Source organism: Triticum urartu, chromosome 2 (assembly GCF_003073215.2).
Source record: "Triticum urartu cultivar G1812 chromosome 2, Tu2.1, whole genome shotgun sequence".
NCBI classification, from domain to species: Eukaryota; Viridiplantae; Streptophyta; class Magnoliopsida; order Poales; family Poaceae; genus Triticum; species Triticum urartu.
The window spans coordinates 23,987,731-24,013,351 of NC_053023.1; the positions used below are offsets into that span (position 1 = coordinate 23,987,731).

General features: G+C 40.0%; 1 protein-coding gene and 1 pseudogene across 1 annotated transcript; both read right to left on the reverse strand.

The window, feature by feature from the left end:
- Window positions 1-20,342: 20,342 nt before the first annotated feature.
- Window positions 20,343-23,264, reverse strand: LOC125534822 (annotated as a pseudogene).
- A 1,459-nt stretch (window positions 23,265-24,723) lies between these two features.
- On the reverse strand, window positions 24,724-25,421 carry LOC125540778 (protein DMP10-like). The gene has a single exon (XM_048704339.1). The coding sequence runs from the start codon at window positions 25,321-25,323 to the stop codon at window positions 24,733-24,735; it is 591 nt and encodes a 196-aa protein (XP_048560296.1). The 5' UTR covers window positions 25,324-25,421; the 3' UTR covers window positions 24,724-24,732.
- Between the last annotated feature and the right edge of the window lie 200 nt (window positions 25,422-25,621).

Genomic DNA, 25,621 nt, shown 5'->3' on the forward strand with positions numbered 1-25,621 from the left:
ACAACTACAGAAGAAGTATTAAGGTAAACCTAACCATAGCATGAAACATATGGATCCAAATCAGCCCCTTACGAAGCAACTCATAAACTAGGGTTTAAACTTCTGTCACTCTAGCAACCCATCATCTACTTATTACTTCCCAATGCCTTCCCCTAGGCCCAAACAATGGTGAAGTGTCATGTAGTCGACGTTCACATGACACCACTAGAGGAGAGACAACACACATCTCATCAAAATATTGAACGAATAGCAAATTCACATGACTACTTATAGCAAGACTTCTCCCATGTCCTCAGAAACGAACGTAACTACTCACAAATCATATTCATGTTCATAATCAGAGGGGAATTAATATGCATAAAGGATCTGAACATATGATCTTCCACCAATTAAACCAACTAGCATCAACTACAAGGAGTAATCAACACTACTAGCAACCCACAGGTACCAATCTGAGGTTTTGGGACAAATATTGGATACAAGAGATGAACTAGGGTTTGAGATGAGATGGTGCTGGTGAAGATGTTGATGGAGATTGACCCCCTCCCAATGAGAGGATCAATGATGATGACGGTGGTGATGATTTGCCCCTCCCGGAGGGAAGTTTCCCCGGCAGAACAGCTCCGCCAGAGCCCTAGATTGGTTCCGCCTCGTGGAGGCGGAGTTTCGTCCTGAGAGCTTGCTTATGATTTTTTCCATGGCAAAAGACTTCATATAGCAGAAGATGGGCACCGGAGGCCTGCCAGGGGGCCCAGGAGGAAGGGGGCGCGCCCAGGGGGGTAGGGCGTGCCCCCCACCCTCGTGGATGGTGGATGGCTGATACGTCTCCAACATATCTATAATTTTTGATTGCTCCATGAAATTATATTATCTGTTCTGGATGTTAATGGGATTTATTTTACACTTTTATATCATTTTCGGGACTAACCTATTAACCGTAGGCCCAGCCCAAATTGCTGTTTTTTTTGCCTATTTCAGTGTTTCATAGAAAAGGAATATCAAACGAAGTCCAAACGGAATGAAACCTTGGGGAACATGATTTTCTCAACAAACGTGATCTAGGAGACTTGGAGTGGGCATCAAGAAACAATCGAGGAGGCCACGAGGCAGGGGGCGTGCCCTCCACCCTCGTGGGCCCCACGTTGCTCCACCGACCTACTTCTTCCTCCTATATAAGTCCACGTACCCCGCAACCATCCAGGAGCACCACGAAAACCTAATTCCATCGCCGCAACCTTCTGTACCCGAGAGATCCCATCTTGGGGCCTTTTCTGGAGCTCTGCCGGAGGGGGCATTGATCACGGAGGGCCTCTACATCAACTCTATGGCGTCTCCGGTGATGTGTGAGTAGTTTACTTTAGAACTTTGGGTCCACAGCTAGTAGCTAGATGGCTTCTTCTCTCTCCTTAGATCTCAATACAAAGTTCTCCTCGATTCTCTTGGAGATCTATTCGTTGTAATCTTCTTTTGCGGTGTGTTTGTCGAGATTCGATGAATTGAGGGTTTACGATCCAGATTATCTATGAACAACATTTAATTCTTTTCTGAATTCTTTTATGTATGATTGGTTTATCTTTGCAAGTCTCTTCGAATTATCAGTTTGGTTTGGCCTACTAGATTGATCTTTCTTGCAATGGGAGAAGTGCTTAGCTTTCGGTTCAATCTTGCGGTGTCCTTTCCCAATGACAGCAGGGGCAGCAAAGCACGTATTGTATTGTTGCCATCGAGGATAAAAAGATGGGGTTTATATCATATTGCACGACTTTATCCCTCTACATCATGTCGTCTTGCTTAAGACGTTACTCTATTCTTATGGACTTAATACTCTTGATGCATGCTGGATAGCGGTCGATGTGTGGAGTAATAGTAGTAGATGCAGGCAGGAGTCGGTCTACTTGTCACGGGCGTGATGCCTATATACATGCCTAGATATTCTCATAATTATTCGCTTTTCTATCAATTGCTCGACAGTAATTTGTTCACCCACCGTAATACTTATGTTATCTTGAGAGAAGCCACTAGTGAAACCTATGGCCCCCGGGTCTATTTTCCATTATAGAAGTTTCCAATCTATTTTATTTTGCAATCTTTACTTTCAATCTATATCATAAAAATATCAAAAATATTTATCTTATTATCATTATCTCTATCAGATCTCACTCTTGCAAGTGGCCGTGAAGGGATTGACAACCCCTTTATCGCGTTTGTTGCGAGGTTCTTATTTGTTTGTGTAGGTACAAGGTGACTCGCGCGTGGTCTCCTACTGGATTGATACATTGGTTCTCAAAAACTGAGGGAAATACTTATACTACTTTACTGCATCACCCTTTCCTCTTCAAGGGAAAAACCAACGCAGTGCTCAAGAGGTAGCAAGAAGGATTTATGGCGCCGTTGCCGGGGAGATCTACGCCAAGTCAAGACATACGAAGTACCCATCACAACTCTTATCCTCCACATTACATTATTTGCCATTTGCCTCTCGTTTTACTCTCCCCCACTTCACCCTTGCCGTTTTATTCGCCCTCTTTTTCTCTCGCCCTCTCTTTCCGTTCGCCTCTTTTTCCTTCCTGCCTTCTCTTTGCTCGTTCTCTTTGCAATCTGTTGCCATCATGTCTGAAACTGGGGAGGTTATCGTTGGTAAGGATAGTAATATGGAATACTTTGATGCTATTGATGATCCTCTTGAAAACCCTACTATTTTGCACACTAAAAAGTTTCGTATTGGCTGCGGTAATATTATTGGGAAGGGAGTTATCCAAGATTTCTTTACTTGTGTCGGTGCTTTGCCCACCATGAGTGGATCTATCCTTCATAAAACTAGTAGTCTCGCAGATGCTATATCTTTGCTCATATTTGAACTTGAAAGACAATTTTTACATATGCATCCTTCCATACAAAGGATTTTTCTAGAATTTTCTAATATTGAGCATTCTTCTGTTAAGCGAGCTGCTACCATCTTTTTAGCTCATGAGTTCATATTTATAATAAAAGAAGCCAATGAAATTTTTGCGCATTATAGGGTGGATGCTGGCCCTCCTCCCATAGAAGCGACCCTTTTCTATCAAGAAGACATTATGCGTTTACAATCGTTAGATCATGTTGCTTTTAATGAAAACCTTAGAAAAAAGGTTCCTACCGATGCTCTTTTTAATAGGATCTCTGAACTTAATTATAATTTTGCCATCCAGAACAACTGGCTAAGTTTTTCCCTTGAACAAAGGATCATGACTTTTTGTCGAAAGAATGCTTATAATGATGAATTGATTGTGCAATATGAGGGGCCAAAGGAGGAACCAATACCTCCCGAGCATGATCTTGGGGACTTTTGTCCCATTAAATTTAGCCCTTTTGATTACTTTTGCTTGCCACAAAGAAAACTTGCTGCTGAACATAGGGAGTATGAGATGAGTTTTCGCGATTTACCTTATCATTATCATGGCAATACCTCGATCTATCTTTGCTTTTATGCCTAGCTAGGGGCGTTAAACGATAGCGCTTGTTGGGAGGCAACCCAATTTTATTTTTATTCCTTGCTTTTTGCTCCTGTTTAGTAATAAATAATTTATGTAGCCTCTGTTTTGGTTGTGTATTTTGTGTTTAATTAGTGTTTGTTCCAAGTAGAACCGTTGGGAAAACTTGGGGAAAGTCTTTTTGATCTTGCTATAAAAAACAGAAACTTTAGCGCTCACGAGAATTGCTGCAATTTTTATTTGGAAGGTGCTATTTAGTTATTTTTTAGATGATTAATAGATAAATTCCTCACGTCTAGAAATTTATTTTAGAATTTTTGGGGTTCCAGAAGTTTGCGTTAGCTACAAATTACTACAGACTTTTCTGTTTTTGACAGATTCTGTTTTTCTTGTGTTGTTTTCTTATTTTGATGAATCTATGGCTAGTAAAAGAGTTTATAAACCATAGAGAAGTTGGAATACAGTAGGTTTAACACCAATATAAATCAAGAATGAAGTTCATTACAGTAACATGAAGTGGTGTTTTGTTTTCTTTCGCTAACGGAGCTCACGAGATTTTCTATTTTGAGTTTTGTGTTGTGAAGTTTTCATGTTTTGGGTAAAGATTTGATGGATTATGGAACAAGGAGTGGCAAGAGCCTAGGCTTGGGAATGCCCATGGCACCCGAAGGTAAAATTCTAAGCTTGGTGATGCCCCGGAAGCTTGGGGATGCCCCGAAAGGCATCCCCTCTTCTGTCTTCGTCTATCGGTAACTTTACTTGGAGCTATATTTTTATTCACCACATGATATGTGTTTTTCTTGGAGCGTCTTGTATGATTTGAGTCTTTGCTTTTTAGTTTACCACAATCATCCTTTGCTTTACACACCTTTTGAGGGAGACTCACATGATTTGGAATTTATTAGAATACTCTATGTGTTTCACTTATATCTTTTGAGCCATAAAGTTTTTGCTCTAGTGCTTCACTTATATCTTTTAGAGCACGGCAGTGGTTTTATTTTATAGAAATAATTGATATCTCATGCTTCACTTATATTATTTTGAGAGTCCTTTAGAACAACATGGAAATTTTCTTTTAGGAATAATATAAAAACTTTTATAGAACTGCATTGAATACTAAGAGAAGTTTGATACTTGATGATTGTTTTGAGATATGGAGATGGTGATATTAGAGTCATGCTAGTTGAGTAGTTGTGAATTTGAGAAATACTTGTGTTGAAGTTTGTGATTCCCGTAGCATGCACGCATGGTGAACCGTTATGTGATGAAGTTGGAGCATGATTTATTTATTGATTGTCTTCCTTATGAGTGACGGTCGGGGACAAGCGATGGTCTTTTCCTACCAATCTATCCCCTAGGAGCATGTGCGTAATACTTTGTTTCGATAACTAATAGATTTTTGCAATAAGTATGTGAGTTCTTTATGACTAATGTTGAGTCCATGGATTATACACACTCTCACCCTTTCACCATTGCTAGCCTCTCTAGTATCACGCATCTTTCGCCGGTACCATAAACCCACCACTTACCATCCTCAAAACAGCCACCATACCTACCTATTATGGCATTTTCATAGCCATTTCGAGATATATTGTCATGCGACTTTCCATCGTTCCGTTATTATGACATGCTTCATCGTTGTCATATTGCTTGCATGATCATGTAGTTGACATCGTATTTGTGGCAAAGCCACCGTTCATAATTTCATACATGTCACTCATGCATCATTGCACATCCCGGTACACCGCCGGAGGCCTTCACATAGAGTCATATTTTGTTCTAAGTATTGAGTTGTAATTCTTGAGTTGTAAGTAAATTAAAGTGTGATGATCATCATTATTAGAGCATTGTCCCAGTGAGGAAAGGATGATGGAGACTATGATTCCCCCACAAGTCGAGATGAGAATCCGGACGAAAAAAAAGAAAAGAGGCCAAAAAGGAAAAAAAAAGAAAGAAGGCCCAAATAAAGAAAAGAGAGAAGGGACAATGTTACTATACTTTTTCCACACTTGTGCTTCAAAGTAGCACCTTGATCTTCATGATAGAGAGTCTTCTATGTTATCACTTTTATATACTACTGGGAATTTTAGATTATAGAACTTGGCTTGTATATTCCAATGATGGGCTTCCTCAAAATTACCCTAGGTCTTCATGAGCAAGCAAGTTGGATGCACACCCACTTAGTTCTTTTGTTGAGCTTTCATACACTTATAGCTCTAGTGCATCCGTTGCATGGCAATCCCTACTCACTCACATTGATATCTATTGATGGGCATCTCCATAGCCCGTTGATACTCCTAGTTGATGTGAGACTATCTTCTCCTTTTTGTCTTCTCCAGAACCACCATTCTATTCCACATATAGTTCTATATCCATGGCTCACGCTCATATATTGTGTGAAGATTGAAAAAGTTTGAGAAGATCAAAAGTATGAAACAATTGCTTGGCTTGTCATCGGAGTTGTGCATGATTTAAATATTTTGTGTGGTGAAGATAGAGCATAGCCAGACTATATGATTTTGTGGGATAACTTTCTTTGGCCATGTTATTTTGAGAAGACATGATTGCTTAGTTAGTATACTTGAAGTATTATTATTTTTATGTCAATATTAAACTTTTATCTTGAATCTTTCGGATCTGAACATTCATGTCACAATAAAGAAAAATTGCATTGAGAAATATGTTAGAAAGCATTCCACATCAAAAATTCTTTTTTATCATTTACCTACTCGAGGACGAGGAGGAATTAAGCTTGGGGATCCTTGATACGTCTCCAACGTATCTATAATTTTTGATTGATCCATGCTATTATATTATCTGTTTTGGATGTTAATGGGCTTTATTTTACACTTTCATATCATTTTTGGGACTAACCTATTAACCGGAGGCCCATCCCAAATTGCTATTTTTTTTGCCTATTTCAGTGTTTCGTAGAAAAGGAATATCAAACGAAGTCCAAACAGAATGAAACCTTCGGGAACATGATTTTCTCAACAAACGTGATCTAGGAGACTTGGAGTGGGCGTCAAGAAACAATCGAGGAGGCCATGAGGCAGGAGGGCGCGCCGTCCACCCTCGTGGGCCCCGTGTTGCTCCACCGACCTACTTCTTCCTCCTATATAAGTCCACGTACCCCGCAAACATCCAGGAGCACCACGAAAACCTAATTCCATCACCGCAACCTTCTGTACCCGAGAGATCCCATCTTGGGGCCTTTTCCGGAGCTCTGCCGGAGGGGGCATTGATCACGGAGGGCCTCTACATCAACTCCATGGCCTCTCCGGTGATGTGTGAGTAGTTTTCTTCAGACCTTTGGGTCCACAGCTAGTAGCTAGATGGCTTCTTCTCTCTTTGTATCTCAATACAAAGTTCTCCTCGATTCTCTTGGAGATCTATTCGTTGTAATCTTCTTTTGCGGTGTGTTTGTCGAGATCCAATGAATTGTGGGTTTATGATCCAGATTATCTAGGAACAATATTTGATTCTTCTCTGAATTCTTTTATGTATGATTGGTTTATCTTTGCAAGTCTCTTCGAATTATGAGTTTGGTTTGGCCTACTAGATTGATCTTTCTTGCCATGGGAGAAGTGCTTAGCTTTCGGTTCAATCTTGCGGTGTCCTTTCCCAATGGCAGCAGGGGCAGCAAGGCACGTATTCTATTGTTGCCATCGAGGATAAAAAGATTGGGTTTATATCATATTGCATGACTTTATCCCTCTACATCATGTCGTCTTGCATAAGGCGTTACTCTGTTCTTATGAACTTAATACTCTAGATGCATGATGAATAGCGGTCGATGTGTGGAGTAATAATAGTAGATGCAGGCAGGAGTCGGTCTACTTGTCACGGACGTGATGCCTATATACATGATCATGCCTAGATATTCTCATAATTATTCGCTTTTCTATTAATTGCTCGACAGTAATTTGTTCACCCACCGTAATACTTAAGCTATCTTGAGAGAAGCCACTAGTGAAACCTATGGCCCCCGGGTCTATTTTCCATTATACAAGTTTCCAATCTATTTTATTTTCCAATCTTTACTTTCAATCTATATCATAAAAATATCAAAAATATTTATCTTATTATTATTATCTCTATTAGATCTCACTCTTGCAAGTGGTCGTGAAGGGATTGACAACCCCTTTATCGCGTTGGTTGCGAGGTTCTTATTTGTTTGTGTAGGTACGAGGTGACCCGTGCATGGTTTCCTACTGGATTGATACATTGGTTCTCAAAAACTGAGGGAAATACTTATGCTACTTAACCGCATCACCCTTTCCTCTTCAAGGGAAAACCAACGCAGTGCTCAAGAGGTAGCAAGAAGGATTTCTGGCGCCGTTGCCGGGGAGATCTACGCCAAGTCAAGACATACGAAGTACCCATCACAACTCTTATCCTCAGCATTACATTATTTTCCATTTGCCTCTCGTTTTCCTCTCCCCCACTTCACCCTTGCCATTTTATTCGCCCTCTTTTCCTCTCGCCCTCTCTTTTCGTTCGCCTCTTTTTCCTTCCTGCCTTCTGTGTGCTCGTTCTCTTTGCAATCTGTTGCCATCATGTCTGAAACTGGGGAGGTTATCGTTGGTAAGGATAGTAATACGGAAAGCTTTGACGCTATTGATGATCCTCTTGAAAACCCTACTATTTTGCACACTAAAAAGTTTTGTATTGGTAGCTGTAATATTATTGGGAAGGGAGTTATCCAAGATTTCTTTACTTGTGTCGATGCTTTGCTCACCATGAGTGGATCTATCTTCATAAAACTAGTAGTCTCGCAGATGCTATATCTTTGCTCATAGTTGAACTTGAAAGACAATTTTTACATATGCATCCTTCCACACAAAGGATTTTCCTAGAATTTTCTAATATTGAGCATTCTTATGTTAAGCGAGCTGCTACCATCTTTTTAGCTCATGAGTTCAGATTTATAATAAAAGAAGCCAATGAAATTTTTGCGCATTATAGGGTGGATGCTGGCCGTCCTCCCATAGAAGCGGTCCTTTTCTATCAAGAAGACATTATGCGTTTACGATCGTTAGATCATGTTGCTTTTAATGAAAACCTTAGAAAAAAGGTTCCTACCGATGCTCTTGTTAATAGGATCTCTGAACTTAATGATAATTTTGCCATCCAGAACAATGGGCTAGGTTTTTCCCTTGAACAAAGGATCATGACTTTTTGTCGAAAGAATGCTTATAATGATGAATTGATTGTGCAATATGAGGGGCCAAAGGAGGAACCAATACCTCCCGAGCTTGATCTTGGGGACTTTTTACCCATTAAATTTAGCCCTTTTGATTACTTTTGCTTGCCACAAAGAAAACTTGCTGCTGAATATAGGGCGTATGAGATGAGTTTTCGCGATTTACCTTATCATTATCATGGCAATACCTCGATCTATCTTTGCTTTTATGCCTAGCTAGGGGCGTTAAACGATAGCGCTTGTTGGGAGGCAAGCCAATTTTATTTTTATTCCTTAATTTTTGCTCCTGTTTAGTAATAAATAATTTATGTAGCCTCTGTTTTGGTTGTGTATTTTGTGTTTAATTAGTGTTTGTTCCAAGTATAACCATTGGGAAGACTTGGGGAAAGTATTTTTGATCTTGCTGTAAAAAACAGAAACTTTACCGCTCACGAGAATTGCTGCAATTTTTATTTGGAAGGTGATATTTAGTTAATTGTTTTGCAGATGATTAATATATAAATTACTCACGTCTAAATATTTATTTTAGAATTTTTGGGGTTCCAGAAGTTTGCGTTAGCTACAGATTACTACAGACTGTTCTGTTTTTGACAGATTCTGTTTTCTTGTGTTGTTTGCCCAGCCCAAATTGCCGTTTTTTTGCCTATTTCAATGTTTCATAGAAAAGGAATATCAAACGAATTCCAAACGGAATGAAACCTTCGGGAACGTGATTTTCTCAACAAACTTGATCCAGGAGACTTGGAGTGGGCGTCAAGAAGCAATCGAGGAGGCCACGAGGCAGGGGGCGCGCCTACCCCCCTGGGCGCGCCCTCCACCCTCGTGGGCCCCTCGTTGCTCCACCGACCTACTTCTTCCTCCTATATAAGTCCACGTACCCCGCAAACATGCAGGAGCACCACGAAAACCTAATTCCATCGCCGCAACCTTCTGTACCCGAGAGATCCCATCTTGGGGCCTTTTCCGGTGCTCCGCCGGAGGGGGCATTGATCACGGAGGGCCTCTATATCAACTCCATGGCCTCTCCAGTGATGTGTGAGTAGTTTACTTCAGACCTATTCGGGTCCATAGCTAGTAGCTAGATGGCTTCTTCTCTCTTTTTGGATCTCAATACAAAGTTCTCCTCGATTCTCTTAGAGATCTATTCGATGTAATCTTCTTTTGTGGTGTGTCTGTCGAGATATGATGAATTGTGGGTTTATGATCCAGATTATCTATGAACAATATTTGATTATTCTCTGAATTCTTTTATGTATGATTGGTTTATCTTTGCAAGTCTCTTTGAATTGTCAGTTTGGTTTGGCCTACTAGATTGATCTTTCTTGCAATGGGAGAAGTGCTTAGCTTTAGGTTCAATCTTGCGGTGCTCGATCCCAGTGACAGTAGGGGAAACAACACGTATTGTATTGTTTCCATCGAGGATAAAAAGATGGGGTTTATATCATATTGCATGAGTTTATCCCTCTACATCATGTCGTCTTGCTTAAGGCGTTACTCTGTTCTTATGAACTTAATACTCTAGATGCATGTTGGATAGCGGGCGATGTGTGGAGTAATAGTAGTAGATGCAGGAAGGAGTCGGTCTACTTGTCACGGACGTGATGCCTATATACATGATCATGCCTAGATATTCTCATAATTATTCGCTTTTCTATCAATTGCTCGACAGTAATTTGTTCACCCACCGTAATACTTATGCTATCTTGAGTGAAGCCACTAGTGAAACCTACGGCCCCCGGGTCTATTTTCCATTATACAAGTTTCCAATCTATTTTATTTTGCAATCTTTACTTTCAATCTATATCATAAAAATACCAAAAATATTTATCTTATTATTATTATCCCTATCAGATCTCACTCTTGCAAGTGGTCGTGAAGGGATTAACAACCCCATTATCGCGTTGGTTGCGAGGTTCTTATTTGGTTGTGTAGGTACGAGGTGACTCGCGCGTGGTCTCCTACTAGATTGATACCTTGGTTCTCAAAAACTGAGGGAAATACTTACGCTGCTTTACTTCATCACCCTTTCCTCTTTAAGCGTAAACCAACGCAGTGCTCAAGAGGTAGCAGTGGCCCCCCTCTGGTACTTCCTTCGCCCAATATTTTTTATATATTCTAAAACATGCTCCCTTGAAGTTTCAGGACTTTTTGAGTTGTGTAGAATATGTCTCTAATATTTGCTCCTTTTCCAGCCCAGAATTCCAGCTGTCGGCATTCCCCCTCTTCATGTAAACCTTGTAAAATAGGAGAGAATAGGCATAAGTATTGTGACATAATGTGTAATAACAGTTCGTAATGCAATAAATATCGATATAAAAGCTTGATGCAAAATTGACGTATCAACTCCCCCAAGCTTAGACCTCACTTGTTCTCAAGCGGAAGCCGATATATAAAAATATGACCACATGTTTAGAGATAGAGGTGTCGATAAAAATAAAATACTGACATAAGAGCATCATGATAATTCTTAGAATAGCAACATATATATTCACAGTTTCAAGTATGAATCATAAACTTCATTGAAAACTAACAAACTATAATCTCAGTCATTGAAGCAATTGCAATTTATCACAACATCGGAAAGAGTCAATATAAGAGCTTTTCAGCAAGTCCACATACTCAACTATCATTTACTCTTTCACAACTGCTAACACTCATGAGAGCATCATGATAATTCTTAGAATAGCAACATATATATTCACAGTTTCAAGTATGAATCATAAACTTCATTGAAAACTAACAAACTATAATCTCAGTCATTGAAGCAATTGCAATTTATCACAACATCGGAAAGAGTCAATATAAGAGCTTTTCAGCAAGTCCACATACTCAACTATCATTTACTCTTTCACAACTGCTAACACTCATGAGAGCATCATGATAATTCTTAGAATAGCAACATATATATTCACAGTTTCAAGTATGAATCATAAACTTCATTGAAAACTAACAAACTATAATCTCAGTCATTGAAGCAATTGCAATTTATCACAACATCGGAAAGAGTCAATATAAGAGCTTTTCAACAAGTCCACATACTCAACTATCATTTAGTCTTTCACAACTGCTAACACTCACGCAATATTTATGGGTATGAAGTTCTAATCGGACATAGAGAAAGATGGGGGCTTATAGTATTGTCTACCAACCTTTTACCTCAAGGGTAATGTCAACAATAATAGTTCATGAAAACTCACATCCAATTAGCTATAAATATCAGGATCTTTCCAACACATTGTGCTTGCCAAAGGATAAAATGTAAAAAGGAAAGGTGAAGATCACCATGACTTTTGTATGAAGTATAAGACAAGAATAAAAGATAGGCCCTTCGCAAAGGTAAGCAGAGGTTGTCATGTGCTTTTATGGTTGGATGCACGAAATCTTAATGCAAAAGAACGTCACTTTATATTGCCACTTGTGATATGGACCTTTATTATGCAGTCCGTCGCTTTTATTTCTTCCATATCACAAGATCATATAAAGCTTATTTTCTCCACACTAATAAATCATATATATTTAGATAGAAATTTTTATTGCTTGCAACAATGCCAACTTACTTGAAGGATCTTACTCAATCCATAGGTAGATATGTTGGACTCTCATGGCAAAACGGGGTTTAAGATTATTTGGAAGAACAAGTAGTATCTCTACTTGGTGCAAAGAATTTGGCTAGCATAAGAGGGAAAGGCACACTCAACATGTTGTATGATCCATGACAATATAATTTATTTCGGATATAAGAAAACATAACCCATTACGTTGTCTTCCTTGTCCAACATCAACTCTTTAGCATGTCATATTTTAATGAGTGCTCACAATCATAAAAGATTTCCAATATAGTATATTTATATGTGAAAACCTCTCTTTCTTTATTACTTCCTATTAATTGCAAAGATGACGAAAACTATGTTTGTCAACTCTCAACAACTTTTATTCAGCATACTCTTTATATGTGAAGTCATTACTCTCCATAAGATCCATATGATCTCTTTATTTCTTTTTATTCTTTCTCTTTTATTTTTATTCCCTCAAGATCATAGCAAGATGATCAAGCCCTTGACTCAACACTAATCTTTATTATATAGCTCACGGACTCGATTACATAGAAGGATCATAAAGCAAAAAACTCAAAACTAGATCATACTAAAACTTTATTCTACTAGATCAAGATATTACCAAAAGGATCGAACTAAGAAAAACGATAAAGATAAAAGTGTGATGGTGATATGATACCAGGGCACCTCCCCCAAGCTTGGCAGTTGCCAAGGGGAGTGCCCATACCAGATACTCAGTTCTTCTTTGCTGGTGATGGTGATGATGATGACAATTGTGCCTTCAGCTTTTTCATGTTGTAATTGAGAAGAGCGATCTCCTCCTTTAAATCATCGACCTCCGATTCCAGTTTCAAGATCTTGTTACATAAATCTCCTTTGCTTTTCTGCTGAAAACAAGAAGGAATAGATCGGTTGTTAGACAGTTTAGCCCTCTTGGGGAGACTAGACTTCTTGAACTTCACGTGTATATCCCCAGGTTGAGGTAGAGGGACATCCTCCTCCTATGAACTTGAATCATTGATCATCCTCAAGTGGGCATCCTCCTCATCATCCGTAGTTCGACCACAAGGAGATAAGTCCCCATAGGTCTTTGGATTGGCAATGAGATGTGAGAGATAGCTTTCTACGTCGGAGTCTTGAGACAACATCTTGCTCTAAATCTGCGGCAGAAACAACTCGAAACAAAAACAGAGGATAATCACGTGGTACGGTGGTCAAAACTTTCGGGAGATTATATAATGAATTTTTACCGACCAAAAGAAGTATCGCGTAAGAAAACGGAGTCCGGAGAGCACACGAGGTGCCCACGAGGCAGGGGGCGCGCCCAGGGGTAGGGCGCACCCTCCAGCCTCGTGGAAGCCTCGTGTCCTTCCTGTACTACTTCTTATTTTCCTATTTTATTAAATATTCCAAAACAGAGAAAAATTGCTATTAGAACTGTTTTGGAGTCGGTTTACTTGTCGTACCACATACCTCTTCCTTTTTGGAGTCTGAAATGTTCTGGAAAGTGTCCCTTTTGTATTCCTCCGGGGTTTCAGTTTCAATAACATTACTTTCAACATTTATAGGATTACCTGAGATATAAAGTTTGATTCTTTGACCGTTCACCACCCTCGGATTTGTGCCTTCGAAATTGTTGATTTTTATGGCACCAGAACGATAAACCTCCTCGATGACGTAAGGACCTTCCTATTTTGAGAGGAGTTTGTCTGCAAAAAATCTTAAACAAGAGTTGTATAGCAAAACATAATCACCTACATTAAACTCACGCTTTTGTATCCTTTTGTCATGCCATCTTTTAACCTTTTCTTTAAACAGTTTAGCATTCTCATAGGCCTGGGTTCTCCATAGCTAATGTCAAATAACCTCTTATCACCGGCAAGTTTGAAATCATAATTGAGCTCTTTAATGGCCCAATATGCCTTATGTTCTAGTTCGAGAGGTAAGTGACAAGATTTTCCATAAACCATCTTATAAGAGGCATACCCATAGGATTTTTATATCCAATTCTATAAGCCCATAATGCATCATCAAGTTTATTGGGCCAATTCTTTCTAGATCTATTAACAATCTTTTACAAAATTAATTTAAGGTCTCTATTACTCAGTTCTACTTCACCACTAGATTTTGGATGATATGGGGATGCAATTCTATGATTAACATCATACTTAGCAAGCATTTTACGATAAGCACCATGAATAAAATGTGAACCACCATCAGTCATTAAGTATCTAGGGACTCCAAACCTCGGAAAAATAACTTCTTGAAGCATCTTAATAGAGGTGTTATGATCAGCACTACTAGTTGGGATAGCTTATACCCACTTAGTAACGTACTCAACAGCAACTAAAATATGTGTATACCCATTAGAGGAAGGAAACGGTCCCATATAATCAAAGCCCCAAACATCAAATGGTTCAATAAAAAGTGAATAATTCATAGGCATTTCTTGACGTCTACTAATATTACCAATTCTTCGACATTAATCACAAGACAAGACAAACTTACGAGTATCCTTGAAGAGATTAGGCCAATAAAACCGGATTGCAATACCTTATGTGCAGTTCTATATCCAGCATGGTGTCCTCCATAAGCCTCGAAATGACACTTGCGTAGGATCTGTTCCTGTTCATGCTCAGGTACACAACGTCTAATAATACCATCTACTCCTTCTTTATAAAGGTGCGGGTCATCCCAGAAGTAATGTCTTAAATCATAGAAAACTTTTTCTTTTGTTGGTATGTGAAACTAGGTGGTATAAATTTAGCAACAATGTAATTAGCATAATCAGCATACCATGGAGCAGTATGAGAAGCATTTATGACAGCTAATTTTTCATCAGGAAAGCTATCATCAATAGGTTGTGGGTCATCAAGAACATTCTCTAACCTAGACAAGTTGTCTGCAACGGGGTTCTCAGCTCCCTTTCTATCAATAATATGCAAATCAAATTCTTGTAGCAAGAGAACCCATCTAATAAGTCTAGGTTTAGCATCTTTCTTTTTCATAATATATTTAATAGCAGCATGATCAGTGTGAACAGTTACTTTAGAATCAACTATATAAGGTCTGAACTTATCACAAGCAAATACAACTGCTAAAAATTCCTTTTCAGTAGTAGCATAATTTCTTTGGGCACTGTCTAGAGTTTTACTAGCATATTGGATAACATTTAAATTCTTATCAACTCTTTGTCCTAGAACAGCCCCTACAGCATAATCACTAGCAACACACATAATTTCAAATGGTAAATTCCAATCAGGAGGCTGAACAATAGGTGCCGAAATCAAAGCTTTCTTAAGTATTTCAAATGCTTCTACACAATCATCATCAAAGACAAAAGGAACATCTTTTTGTAAGAGATTTGTCTGAGGCCTAGAAATTTTGGAGAAGTCCTTAATGAACCTCCTATAAAAACCGGCATGACCAAAGAAACTTCTTATACCTTTAATGTCCTTAGGACACGACATCTTTTCAATAGCATCAGCCTTAGCTTTATCAACTTCAATAACTCTTTCAGAAATTTTATGCCCCAAGACAATACCTTCATTAACCATAAAGTGACACTTCTCCCAATTCAAGACAAGATTAGTTTCTTCACATCTCTGCAAAACTCGATCAAGGTTGCTTAAGCAATCATCAAAAGAAGTTCCATATACAGAAAAATCATCCATGAATACCTCAACAATCTTTTCACAAAAGTCATACATCTTCGAAAGGTAGCAGGTGCATTGCATAAACCAAAAGGCACACGTACATAAGCAAATGTACCGAAAGGGCAAGTAAAAGTGGTCTTTTCTTGATCCTCTTTTGACACAGGTATTTGAGAGAAACTAGAATAACCATCAAGAAAGAAAAAATGTGTACGTTTGGATAGTATTTCTAGCATTTGATCAATAAAAGTTAAAGGGTAATGAGCCTTTTTAGTAGCTTTATTTAATTTGCGGAAATCAATTACCATTCTATAACCCGTAACAATTCTTTGTGGGATCAATTCATCTTTATCATTAGGAACAACAATAATACCTCCCTTCTTAGGGACACAATGGACAGGACTCACGCACTGACTATCAGCAACGGCATAAATTATACCTGCCTCCAGAAGCTTTAGTATTTCTTTTCTTACCACTTCTTTCATCTTAGGAGTTAACCGTCATTGGTGATCAACAACTCGTTTCGCGTCTTTCTCCAATTTTATTTTGTGCTGGCATAGAGTGGGACTAATACCCTTAAGATCATCAAGAGTATATTCAATAGCAGCACGATGCTTCTTCAGAGTTTTTAATAATTTCTTTTCTTCATGCTCTGAAAGGTTAGCCCTAATAATAACATGATATATCTCTTTCTCATCAAGATAAGCATATTTAAGAGTATTAGGTAAAGGTTTAAGCTCAAACACAGGATCACCCTTGGGTGGAGGAGGATCCCCTAGGATTTCAACAGTCAAGTTGTGTTTCAAAATAGGTCTCTGTTTAAAGAATACTTCATCTATTTCCCTTCTTTCATTCTCATTCATAAACATATCATTTTCATGGTCTAGCAAGTATTGTTCTAAAGGATCACTAGGAGGCATGGCAATAGAAGCAAGACCAATAATTTCATCTTTACTAGGCAATTCTTTATCATGGGGTTGTCTATGAAATTTATAAAAATTAAACTCATGAGACATATCCCCCAAACCAATAGTAACAACATCCTTTTTGCAATCTATCCTAGAATTGACAGTATTCAAGAAGGGTCTACCAAATATAATGGGACAAAAGTCATCTTGTGGGGAACGAAGAACAAGAAAATCAGCAGGGTATTTAACTTCCCCACACAAGAATTCAACATCTGTAACAATCCCAACCGGTGAAATAGTGTCTCTATTGGCAAGTTTAATTGTAACATCAATCTCTTCTATCTCAGCAGATGCAATATCATGCATAATTTCTTTGTATAAGGAATGAGGTATTGCACTTGCACTAGCACCCATATCACATAAGCAATGATCTCCTATTTTAATAGAAATAATAGGCATGCCTACAACAGGTATATGTTTATTTTTAGTATCGGGTCTAGCAATTCTAGCAGCTTCATCACAGAAGTAAATAACATGCGCATCAATATTATCAGCCAATAGTTCTTCAACCATACCAATACTAGGTTCAACTTTAACTTGCTCAGAGGGTGTAGGTGTTCTAGTATTACTCTTACGAACCACAGTTGAAGCTCTAGCATGATCCTTTATTCTGATAGGGAAAGGTGGTTTCTCAATATAAGCAGTAGGAACAATAGAATCATTATAAGTGATAGTCTTTTCTTCAAATTTAATAGGTGCGACTAATTTTACTTCAATGGGAGGATTATATTTAAACCACTTCCCCTTAGGGAGATCATCATGAGTAGCAAAGGATTCACAAAGAGAAGCTACTATCTCAGAGTCAAGTCCATATTGAGTGCTAAATCACGGAAAACATCCGTATCCACAAAACATTTAACACAATCAAACTTAGGTGATATACCTGACTCCTTACCTTCGTTGAGATCCCAATCTTCAGAGTTGCGTTTAATTCTTTCCAATAAATCCCATTTGAATTCAATAGTATTCATCATAAAAGATCCAGTACAAGAAGTATCGAGCATGGAGCGATTATTGAGAGAAAGCGGAGCATAAAAGTTTTGAATAATCATTTCTCTTGAGAGCTCATGATTGGGGCATGAATATAGCATTGACTTAAGCCTCCCCCAAGCTTGAGGGATGCTTTCTCCTTCGCGAGGCCAAAAATTATATATATAATTATGATCACAATGAACAAGATGCATAGGATAAAACTTCTGATGAAATTCCAATTTCAATCGGTTGTAGTTCCATGATCCCATATCATCACATAGCCTAAACCATGTCAATGCCTTTCCCTTCAAAGATAAAGGGAAGACCTTCTTCTTGATAACATCCTCGGGCATACCTGCAAAAGGAATGGCTAGCAGTTTCTCTATCATACCCGAAGGAATTTCAAAGTAAACATTTTCAGTAGGTTCAGTAGGTTGATGAGCAACTCTTTGTTCTACTGATCGGGGTGAAGATACCCCGAACAAGCCCGTCAAAGGATTATGTTCCATAGTAACAAGTGACAGTAAATTTCAGCACACTATATAAATCTTTCCTTACCAAATTCCACTCACCAAAGGCGCTTCACTCCCCGGCAACGGCGCCAGAAAAGAGTCTTGATGACCCACAAGTATAGGGGATCTATTGTAGTCCTTTCGATAAGTAAGAGTGTCGAACCCAACGAGGAGCAGAAGGAAATGATAAGCAATTTTCAGCAAGGTATTCTCTGCAAGCACTGAAATTATCGGTAACAGGTAGTTTTCTGATAAGGTAATTTGTAACGGGTAAAAAATAGTAAAAGTAAAAAAGGTGCAGAAAGATGGCCCAATCCTTTTTGTAGCAAAGGACAAGCCTGGACAAACTCTTATATAAAGGAAAACGCTCCCGAGGACACATGGGAATTATCGTCAAGCTAGTTTTCATCACGCTCATATGATACGCGTTCGGTACATTGATAATTTGATATGTGGGTGGACCGGTGCTTGGGTGCTGCCCTTCCTTGGACAAGCATCCACAACTACAGAAGAAGAATTAAGGTAAACCTAACCATAGCATGAAACATATGGATCCAAATCAGCCCCTTACAAAGCAACTCATAAACTAGGGTTTAAGCTTCTGTCACTCTAGCAACCCATCATCTACTTATTACTTCCCAATGCCTTCCCCTAGGCCCAAACAATGGTGAAGTGTTTGGTAGTAGATGTTCACATGACACCACTAGAGGAGAGACAACATACATCTCATCAAAATATCGAATGAATACCAAATTCACATGACTAATTATAGCAAGACTTATCCCATGTCCTTAGGAACGAACATAACTACTCACAAATCATATTCATGTTCATAATCAGAGGGGAAATAATATGCATAAAGGATCTGAACATATGATCTTACACCAAGTAAACCAACTAGCATCAACTGCAAGGAGTAATCAACACTACTAGCAACCCACAGGTACCAGTCTGAGGTTTTGGGACAAAGATTGGATACAAGAGATGAACTAGGGTTTGAGATGAGATGGTGCTGGTGAAGATGTTGATGGAGATTGACTCCCTCCCGATGAGAGGATCGATGATGATGACGGTGGTGATGATTTCCCCTCTCGGAGGGAAGTTTCCCCGGCAGAACAGCTACGCCAGAGCCCTGGATTGGTTCCGCCAAGGTTCCGCCTCGTGGCGGTGGAGTTTCGTCCCGAGAGCTTTCTTATGATTTTTTTCCAGGGCAAAAGGTCTCATATACCAGAAGATGGGCACCGAAGGCCTGCGAGGGGGCCACGAGGCAGGGGGCGCACCCCCCACCCTCGTGGATGGTGGGTGGCCCCCCTCTGGTACTTCCTTCGCCCAATATTTTTTTACATATTCTAAAACGTACTCCTGTGAAGTTTCAGGACTTTTGAAGTTGTGCAGAATAGGTCTCTAATATTTGCTCCTTTTCCAGCCCAGAATTCTAGCTGCCGGCATTCCCCCTCTTCATGTAAACCTTGTAAAATAAGTGATAGTATGCATAAGTATTGTGACATAATGTGTAATAACAGCCCGTAATGCAATAAATATTGATATAAAAGCACGATGCAAAATGGACGTATCAACCCCTCATCCTGCTTTGATTATATTGATTGAGGGGGTATATAGTACATGTTGATCTACCACGAGATCGTTTGTCAATGAGAGTTGTTTCATCTCTGGTATGTGTTGGGATTCTAATGATCTATCAACTAGTCTAGCCTCGGATTATATAATGTATCCCAGGCCTATGATAATAGGAGGCCTAGTCGGCTACGTAGGTGGAGAGGTGTCCTTGTCTTACATGGGCAGTCTTGTGAAATCCCCCTTGCATGCGTCATAGGTTGCCCGAACTGACCAAAGACGGAACCGACAAACGGGGTCCATGGCCGGCCCACCTTGCCTGGAGTCTACATGGTAAGTACCGCCGGTCCAGGACACCATCATGCTTAGAATGTCAAGGAATATTGCCTCCCTGTAAGGCTCATACTGATGCCGAAGACGAACACACATCATCTAGGAGGTAACAAGAGAGACGATGTGCATCAAAAGACCAAAATCCATGTAGGTGAAAATAATGACCTTAACGTGAGCATCATCAAGCAACCAGTTACTGTCAGCAACTAGTTTCATATGGTAGGTCTTGGAACTTTATTCAAGAAAAAAGACTTATTGTTACAATGACATGGCAATAACAAGTATAGAACTTTACATGGCTATAGAGCCATACGATTTAAAGTTCCAAATCTTTAGCAACTCTGGGTACATAAATTTATGTCATGGAACTGTTCAATACGCTAATGACGATGCCCTTGCATTTGCGAAGCCAACCTTGCTAGTTAGTATGGAACGACATCGATCATTTGTCCTCATTGAAGAATCTTTCATGTACCAAATGGATGTTAGAGATTGTTCATGATTGGAGAGCAAGTTGATGACATCTTTGATGGATGGGCGCTTGTCACACTCTTGCACGACACACATCAGCCTAGTTATCATGACACGCTCCATCTGCCACTACCACTACTTCAACTCCCCTCTCATCCGCTCATCTACAATCTCAAGGATGGCTTTCTTGCTATAAAACTCCCTGATGGCGGCGATGAGGGTGTTTCGGTGCGCTACCCTTCTTGGGACGATCAGTCTCACATCGGTGGCCACCTCCAACGGAACCAACCCAAGGCTATATATATCAGAGGCGGGGCTCAGCGTGCCGGTCTCGATGTACTGGGGGTCCATGTAGTCCATGCTCCCAATCATGGTGATACAAGGAGTACATACGCCATCGTGGTAGCTGACTTGCCACACGAGCCTGAAGTCACCGAGCTTGGCATCGAAGCCCTCACCCAGCATCACGTTGCTAGGCTTGATGTCCCGGTGTAGCATCTACCCCACGGCCGAGTCATAGGCGCCATTGTGGAGGTACTCGATGGTGGTTGCGATGCCGAGAAGGATATTGTACCTCTGTCGCAATGTCAACGTCCCCCCTGCAGCCGCTGCCATGGAGATGGTCGTTCATGCTATCATTGGGTTCGAGCTCATAGACAAGCAACAACCTTCCATTCTCGTCGCACCAACCAATGAGTAACAAGAGGTTCTTGTGGCGCAGCTGACACGAGGTCTCGATCTGCTGCACATAGTTCTACTGATTCCACCTCGACGTCGGCTGCCGCATCCCCTTCACCACCACCGCCCCTAGGTCTGTCACTGTTAGCCGCCCTCTATACACCTTGCCAAAAGATCCCTTGCCGGTTTTCATATCCTTGGAGAAGTTATCTTTTGCCACTATTAGCTCAGAGTATGACAATTCCCGGTGATTGGAAAACATGATTAATTTTTTTTAATTTTTTTTTTGCGATGGGGAAAACATGATTAATTAACAGAAAGGATTAGATCAAGTGGCATTTTTCAGTTTAATTGAACATTTAAATCAAATCATGATTATGTGTTTACCCTGCAAAATTTTTCATCCGGACACCGTCTTCCATTGTGCATAACAATACTATAGAGAAGAACGTGAACAGTGGACAGGAGACCGGCAAACAAAACTATACGCGATACATATTTGTCTTGGCAGGGGATGGATCTGTTAGGAAAATAAGAATCAGTTAATGGTGCTAATTGGTTAAGCCTTTTGACAGAAACATACTATTTCAATATAATTATAATTATAACAATTTATCCTCCACAAAATTCGAAATAATATAAAAATTCAAAAAAAAAATCCTAGTGAAACATTGGTTTCGCTCATATTTTCCTCGATTTTTATTTAGTCTCACTAAACCCTCTAAATCATCATGTTCCGGAGGACTTTGCTCCCTTGTCAATTTCGGCGAACTAAATGTTACGGCTGTAAAATTTAAAATATGGAAAAGAATATGTAGTTTATGTACAATTTTTTGTGTTAAAAGTACAAACTATAGAAAGAAAAGGTAAGATATTTACTTTATTTTCGCATTCATCTCAAATTTTCATATATTGTAAGTAATATATGCACGTGTATACATTATCTCATAAATTACATGTATGATTTGTTTAAATTTTTTAGATTGATTTTGTCCCTAAATCAACAATTTGATGTGTGGATGAATGGAAGAAGTTGAAATTTATTGCTCGACATTCTCCGTCAAGTTTGGATTTGGGATAATTGGTATACCCTCAGTTGTGTCCCCCTCGTCAGGATTGCTCCTAGTTTCTGAAAACACGTGGTCTTGCCCCACCCACTTTGGTGTCTTGTGCTTTTTCCATTTGACTGTCACTTTGAAAACTTCATATAACTAATTCATACTAAATCAGAAAAATGCAAATAAGATACCAAAATGTTTGAAAAAAATATCACCTGTATGTCAATGTCACTTGCATTCATGACGAAAGTGTTGGTAAGTGTCCATCCGAGTTTTAGCTCTTATGATACCACCATGAATAGTAAAATCAAAAAAATTTCAAAAAATTCAAAAAAAGTTGGTGGCAAGGAATGATGAATATTTTAAGTGCTTGCCAAGTCTCATCAGGAAATCACATTCGTGGAAGTCGTCGCAAAAAAACAACCAACACTCGAAAATAGATTGTTTTATTTTTGCCATGACTTCCACAAATGCCATTCCCTAATGAAACTTGGCAAGCTCTTAAAACTTTTGTCATTCTTTGCCACCAACTTTTTTTGATTTGCATTTTTTTGATTTAGTATGAATTAGTTATGAAGTTTTCAAAGTGAGGTCAAACGGTCAAAGGGAAAAAGCATAAGAGGCCAAAGTGAGTCAGGCAAGACCACGTGTTTTCACAAACTAGGGGCAATCCTGACGAGGGGGCCACAACTAATGGTATAAAACAAATTATCCCTTGGATTTTTTGATGAACTAGTCGGTGCATAATGTCAATATGGTATGAAAACCAAAAGGTCTCCATTACATCGATACACAATTACTGGAAAGTAGGCATGTTGGATCTATGAATAATCACACACGACTTCCGCTCGACAAGTGTTTGCGTTAGGCCATCTTGCACAAACGTTTCCACATAAAAGTGTGTGTGATGGGCATACCTAAGCCATACAGTTTCTTCTAGGCACCGTGCGTGTTGCTAAGAACATATCACATGATTTGTCCCGTATAATTGTTTATGATGACTCACCCGATCTCACACGTGCTCTTTTTGTCCCGCGTGAGTGACCGGAGGACCTATCGCCGATGATTTCGGAGTCGTGTGCAATGCCCCCCCCCCCCCCCCCCCCCCCTATATCGCACACACAGGCACACCAATGGTTTAAAACTCATCGTTTGCATAGGACGCATCTGCAGCAGTGGGACAAACTTAGTGCTGACAACACTCATATATATAGTGATGGCGTTCCAATTCAATAAACGCCAGCACTAGACTAATTACCTATGATGTTCATACAAATCTAACGGCACCACTACCTACTAACTGGTTAGTACAGCTGGGCCCACCAATTTATGACGTGTTAAAAAACCAATGCCAGCACTATCCTTACAAAGTTGTCGTGCCAAATATGCAAACACCACCACTATTTAAAAAATATAGTGGTGGCACTGATTCGAAATGGGGTGCCACCAACTAAAGTTGTGGCTAGCCACTAGTGAGCATGACATCGTGAGCCTGAGCAGCAAAATGCACATCAGCTTCTTTTTTTTGTGAGATAATGCACATCGGCTTTGCAACACAGAGATTTGGCATTGCACAGGAACTGTTTTTCCAATCAAGAGTAGTATTGTGCCTCCGTTGCAAAATAAATAAATAACATTCGCTTTAGCTTCTATCAAACGTGTCCACCTCTTTCCGTTCGAGCAAGAAGGGCGCATTCGGTGCAATTAACCCATCTTCGGTGCATTGGAACGACAGCCTAGCACATTCTTCATTAACCATGATTAAGCAAGATGTTAGCAACAATAAACAAACTTATTTTGTGAGTTCCAAATTAATCAAACGTGTGATGCATGTCACTCAAACAGGCCACTCTCTCGAGGTCTAGCACAGAAGTAAAATGCAGGTATATAGCCAATGCCATGGCAGATGTGATGTGGATACAAACATTACTTGATGAGTTTAGTCCTTGTATTATTTCCACTCAAAAAGAACAAATAAGAACACTGATCTTAAAGCAAAAAAGGGACGCACGGCACATATGTAATTTTACACTTGCTTTGGACATAAAATATTTCTTTGTTTACAAGACAACCATGGCAGACAATGAACATGTATACTTCCACAAAGTACATGATTTTCTCCGATTAAGATACAATCAAGCCCCTTCTACTCCTGAGAGGAGCGGTGTCGTCAAATCCGATTGAGTACAAATTTCCTGTGGAATTTAAATTTTTTTCAATCAATTTCTGGAAGTATTCATAAACATGCCTAGCAACTTCGAATGATTGGTAATCAAACTTAATCAATTTAAGGGATGGACGACCTTCTGGGGAGGAGCGTTGTCAGAGAATCCAATGCCCTTCCTCTTGGTGGGGAAGATGATGAACACAAAGCTGGACAGAAACGCCATGCCCATTGGCAGATTCTTGAGCAGCTCTTCGGTGTTCCTGTTGGCGTCCGGGAAGAAGCAGTTCTGCAGCCCAACGTCGCTGAACGCCACCGTGAGGAAAACCACAGCCGCGACGAAGGCGTGCATGAAGTCCAGCGGCCGGAGGCGGAGCCTCCGGAATTGATCAAGATCGTGCCACTCCTGCTTCTCCTCCTCGCTGGAGAAGTTGAACACATTGAAGCCACGCGGTGTGGCAAAGCCGTAATATAGCTTTCCATCGCGGCGACCGACGATGCTATCTGTGAAGGAGAAGAAGAGGCACGCGGAGGCAAGGACAGCGACCAGCATCCCAGTGAGCCACTGGTTGGAGGTCTCACACTTGCCATGGTTGGTGAAGGACGGGGACAGTGCCTGGTAGGCTAGCACCGTGCCCGTCGGCAGGAGCTGCGCCAGGTTCGCGACGCTCGACATGACCGTGGCCGGTGCAGGCCCCTTGGTAGTCATTGGCGGTGCTGTGCCGGCGGCTGTTATCTCACCGTCGTCCTCTTTGGTCAGTGGATGTATCTGGACCGCGATGGATGACGATGAAAAAGAAGAGGCCATTGTACTTACTGTGCTAGCTAGGAAAGTCGGAATACGTACTCCATGCTGATCGACAAGTAGCTGTTTATATAGACACAGAAATCCTATGCGAATGATTCCAATGTCCAAGTTAGCTAGGTTGGCGCGTTGATTAGTCTTACTTGGTATTGCTGCATGCTGAAGGGCTCTACGTGAGTGCATGTACCTGGACTTCAACTCT

Coding starts and splice junctions, on each gene's coding strand:
- LOC125540778 (XM_048704339.1), bottom strand. CDS start 25,323: ATGACTACCAAGGGGCCTGCACCGGCCACGGTCATGTCGAGCGTCGCG.